The 5,470-nt window shown below is 42.9% G+C and overlaps 1 gene segment (V, D, J or C); it reads right to left on the reverse strand.

Annotated features, from left to right (window-relative positions):
* Window positions 1-3,947: 3,947 nt before the first annotated feature.
* Window positions 3,948-4,497, reverse strand: LOC113838195. The segment is given in 2 exon segments: window positions 3,948-4,279; window positions 4,455-4,497. Coding segments are annotated over 2 exon segments (375 nt in total).
* Between the last annotated feature and the right edge of the window lie 973 nt (window positions 4,498-5,470).

Consider the following 5,470-nt stretch of genomic DNA (forward strand, 5'->3'; position numbering starts at 1 on the left):
GCTGTTTCTGTTAAGATATCTCATTGCTCTACCACTGCATCTCTCCCCCCTTAACCATCCCTTTCTCTTATGTTTCATCACCTCTCCCCTTTCCCTTGCCACTCCTATCCCCAGTTTACTCAGTAGATCTTATCTAATTCCCTTCCTAGGGAAATCCATGTGTCCCTGTTAGGGTCCTGCTTGTTACATAGCTTCTCTGGAGCTGTGGATTGTAATCTGTTTATCATTTGCTTTACTTTTAGTATATACTTATGAATGAATATGTATCGTGTTTGTCTTTCTGACTCTGGTTTATCTCACTCAGGATTAAATAAACGTAGATTCAACAATCTATCTTTTTTATCTTATTATATATAGCTATATATCTACATTTATCTATCTATGTATGTATATATCTTCCTTTTTTCTTTTCAGAATAGCTTCAATAATCTATCCTTTTATCATATCATATCCTTATCCCTCCTATTTTTTTTAACCAATAGCAACTTTCGAACAATGCCCTAAACAATGACAAGTATCCATAACCTATTGAATGGCCAAAAAACACCCACCCTACCTCTTGGGATTGTTGGTGTCATGTTCTTACATTTACTTCTCACTGTCTAGGGCAATGGCATCTATGGGAATCCTGAACATAAAAATTTGGGTTAACTGTCAAGCTGTATTTTTTTTATCTAGTGTTTGCATAATGGGAATATCCAGGGCTTGTCTGAAGTACTAGTTAGAGTAGTCTGTGAGGCTGCATCATCTCAGCTGGCCTCCTGGAAATTGTTCTGAGCACTTTGTAGTCCCAAACCCATCTTTAGTTGGAATTGTTCAGCCTAATGATGTTGTCATAGTCCTGATGAAATTATTGTGGTGGGGCCCTGTCCTCTTTTGGAGACTTCAAAGGTTGCTGTTAGGTGTGGTCATGGTTCACTCGAGAAAACTGGTAGAGGCTCATACCTGAAATCATGTACAGGAAGGTAGAGGAAACTTTTTTCTAGAATTAGTTAGTACTCTATATGATCATTAATATCATGACAAAAACTTCAAAATAAATATATATCAACCTTATAAACTTTTATATAAATATAATATTTATGCTTTAAGAAAAGCTGTTAAAAGTTGACATAAAACTAAAGGATTAAGATTACTAGCAATACATTAGTCCTTATATATTTAGTTTTCTTCTGTTTCATATCATGTGGCTCTTCTGACATGAGACAGAGATTTTTGATTTTTGATTAACAAGCATGCCTGTGTTCAGAGAAGGAAAGAGCCATTCTCCAACTACAAAACTGGCTGTAGAATTTTTAATTTTTTATAAATTTATTTTTTACCTTCCAATTCAAGTTCCCTCTCCTCCTCTTCTCCTACTGTCCCAATATCTCTCCCCCATCTGCTCCACAGAGAGGGTAACGTCTCCCCTAGGAAGTCTACTAAGTCTGTCACATAATCTCATTTAGGCGCCTTCCCACCCCCACACCCCTGTGTCTAGGCTGATCAAGTGGATATAATTAAAAAAAATCATCCTGAGTGAGGTAACCCAGATCCAGAAAGACAAACATGGTATGTACTCACTTATAGTGGATATTAGATATAAGGTAAAAAAGAGAATCATGTTACAATCCATAGAGCCAGAGAATCTAAGTAAGAAGTAGAGCTCAAGAGACCTCAAAGATGCTTGGATCTCTTGGAAAGAGAAAATAGAATAGATTTTGCAGGTGGACTGGTTGTGGGTGTGGATGGGAACAGGAGGGATCAGGCTGGAGCAGGGAAGGATGGAGGGAATGAGTACTGGAAGAGGTGTCTGGAATTGGTGGAAACTTGCAAACCTCATATAGTGGAAACTACCTGGAATCTATGAGGGTGACCCTTGCAAGGACTCCTAGTAATGGGAAATACAGAGCTTGAGTAGGTTGTCTTCTATAACCAGACTAGGCTTCCACTGGTAGGACTGGGATATCAACCCAGTTATAAAACCTTTGACCTACACTTTGTCCTGTCTGCAAGATGTGCTGGGGTAATGGTGGCACAGAACTTGTGGGAGTGGTCAAGCTAGGATCAGTCCACTTGAGGCCTACATCATGAGAAGGAGCCCATGCCTGACACTGCCTGGATGGTTGGTCAGGAATCAGAGGCTTGATAACTCAGAGATCTAGGTTAGAACAAAACACAATTAGAAAAAAAGAACTCAACAAAATGATTCCTAATGGATATTTTGCTACACTCACAGATCAAAGTCAGGCCCAAACACACTCAAAAAGGCATTGTCTAGTATCCAATGGAAGCAGACGTAGAAATCCACAGCCAAATGACAGGTGCAGCTCAGGGAACCATGCAGAAAAGGAGGAGAAAAGACTGAGGGAGCCTGTGGGGTCAAGGACACCATGATAACATGCCCACAGAATCAGCTAAGCAGGGGTCATAAATGATCATAGAGACTGCAGCAGCAATTATGAAGCCTGCACTAGGTCCTATACATATATGTTATGGTCCTGTAGTTTCGTGTTCTTTTGGGACTCCTATCGGGGAGTGGGTGCTGTCTTTGCCTCTTTTGTGGCTTTTTGGGACCCCTTTCCTACTCCTGGGTTGCCTCATCTGCCTTGATGTGAGAGCTTGTGCCTAGTCTTATTGCATCTTTTTAATGCTGTGTTCAGTTGATATTTCTGGGAGGACTGCTTTTTTATTATGGGAAACAGAGGGGGATTGGATTTGGGGGTGAGGGGAGGTGAGAGAGAACTGGGAGGAGTGGAATAGAGAAAATGGAGATTATTCTGGATATAATATATTAGAGAAGGAGAATAAAAAATAAATATATCTTTAAAACAACAGCCATTCAGATGAGCTAATAAAAGGTAAAATCTGTCAATGAGGCAGTTAGGAGCAAAACAAATGAGAAGGGACTCCCCAGGTTTTTAGCTTGGACAGTGTTATCTTTCCATTGCTGTGATACATAACATGACCAAAAGCATCTCAGGAAGGAAAAGGATTATTTGGTTTGCAAGTCTTGATCACAGTCCATCATTGAAGGAAGTCAGGGCAGTAGAAAGTCAGGGCTGAAGTCCAGCAAGAGTAGAAAAAGGAACAATGGAGAAAAGACACTTACTCCATTCCCCATGCTTGCTTCCTGTGACTTGTAAAAACAAAACAAAACAAAAGTAAGCAACAACAACAAAATAAAAACCCAATCCAAGAAAACTAAGCAGTACTGATCACAGGGTAAATGTATTCCTAAATATAATATGCAGTATAAAGGCAGAAGCCATGGCTCAGAATCACTGAATTCATCCCCAATGGATAGGGCTCTGGTTGTTCCTATCGATGAGAATGTTGGGTAGTTTTTTACCCCCAACCCTTTTGTTGAACTACTTTTATGCTAGTAGAAGCTTTTAGTTCCCTGTAAAGTATAATTTTCTCCTCCTTACTATCTCTATTAGAGTATTATATAGACAGACTAACATGAAAAACAGAGTTTCCAGTACTCTGGGAAATACAGCAGCCAGGACATGGTTTTCTTGTTCCTGAGTTGTAGCTTTAAAGAGTCCCATCAGTATGTTACATCATGAAGGACAAAACCTTCATGTGGAGGCCTATCCCAAAGTGAGGGGATGAGAGAAGTTGGAAAGTGACTATGAGCTGAAGAAAGATGCCACAGTGTCCAGAGGAGACTAAGGAGAGAAAGGTGGGAGGGAGAGGGAGAGGGATGATGGAGAGGGATGAGGGAGAGGGAAAGGAAGACGGAGAGGGAATGAATATGAATTAATGTATCCTGTTTCTTTTCTGCCTTTTAGCTTGACTCCATGTCTTTTAAGTCTCTTATGTGCAACACTGAATACCACAGAGGAGACTAAGGACACAACACTGTTTTTCACTGTCCACATACTGATTACTCAGCTGTTGCTCTTGGAGGAGTCCCTGAGGCTAGTGCAGGTGGGGCAACCAGGCCTATGGGGAGTTACTGCTCAGGACTCAATCACTGTGGGTGGCATCTTCAGTGTTTGAAGACAATAATAATCTGCAAAGTCCTCAGGCTGGAGGTCTTCAATAGTGAGGGTGAATTCTGTTCCAGATCCACTGCCAATGAACCTGGTGGGGACTCCATCAATCCTGGTGGAGGCATGGTAAATGAAGGTCTTGATGGTCTCCCCCTGTCTCTGCTGATACCAGGACAAGTAGTGCTTTCCATCTGTGTAGAGGAGGCTCTGACTGGCCCTGCAGGTGACTGAGACTCTCTCTCCTGGAGATACATGAAGGGACTCTGATGGCTGGGTGAGCATGATCTGTCCCTTGGATGCTGTAACAAGAGGCACAATGAGATAGAGAGACTGTGAGACCCTAGATCAGAGGTTCCTCCTATCAGGAGGCCATTACTTGCCAGACCTGTGCTGCAAATGGCTTTTGGTCCTTATCACTTTCAAACACAGTCAAAGCATCCTCTAGGGAAAAGTCACTGTGGCATGTTTTCTCACCTGTGACATGTAGGAGGAAGATGAGGAGTAGTGCAGCCAACATATTGCTGCCTCTCTGGCCTCTGAGAATGCTCTGGTCTAACAAGAGGCTCCATTTATAAGCCCTGATCGCTGGGAGGAGCCAGTGAGAGATGTTAAAGCAAACCCAGATGAGAATGAAGGCTGAGCAAATGGAGTGGAGGGCTGTGGTTGTACCTGGCTACTACAGCCTCTCATCATCTACTGCCTGCCTTTACCCTTACCCGTGAGGATTTCCTTAGGAAGTGTCACAGGTGCTGTGACTATTATGGGCAGCCACTGCTACCTCCATGGCAATCAGTAGTCTGGCACTGAGGGAGATCTCTCTCATGAATTAATAATTCCATAGAAGGAAGTCCATCCACATGGGGAAGGGCCTAGGCCTGGCCCAGGATGATGGGGTAGACTTTGGGGAGCCCCTTTTGAGGGCCTTACCCTGCCTGGGGAGTGGAAGGGGATGGCTAGTGGCAGGTGGGATGCTGGGGGGGAGGGGAGGGAGAGGTAGAAGGGATTGACATCACAAGCAAGCTTGTTTCTAATTTGAACTAATAAAATAAAATAAATATTAAAAAAAAGAAAAGAAAAAAAGAAGGCATTCCATCATTTGTGCCTAAGCTACAAGAATGAGGCCTAATGCTGCTTTGTGCAGGCTCAGACAAAGCTCAGCTGCTCCTGTGACTGTGGGCAAAGCCACTACTGCTCTGGAATGCTGCTTCCATACTTTACCTGGACATGGTGCTAAACTGTGACCTGGAAACATCTCATCTAACAACCTATTCTTCCTCTACCTCTACCTTTCTGCTCCCCCATCTCCTCCTCACCGCTCCTCTTCTCCCCTTCTCATTCTTCTAGCTCCCTCTTCCCTCCCCCATGCTCCCAATTTGCTCAGGACATCTTGTCCCTTTCCCCTTCTCCAGCAGACCATGTATGTCTCTTAAGACTCCTCCTTATTAGCTAGCTTCTCTGGCAGTGTGGATTGTCAGCTTGTAGTCTTTTCC

Source organism: Cricetulus griseus, chromosome 8 (assembly GCF_003668045.3).
Source record: "Cricetulus griseus strain 17A/GY chromosome 8, alternate assembly CriGri-PICRH-1.0, whole genome shotgun sequence".
NCBI classification, from domain to species: domain Eukaryota; kingdom Metazoa; phylum Chordata; class Mammalia; order Rodentia; family Cricetidae; genus Cricetulus; species Cricetulus griseus.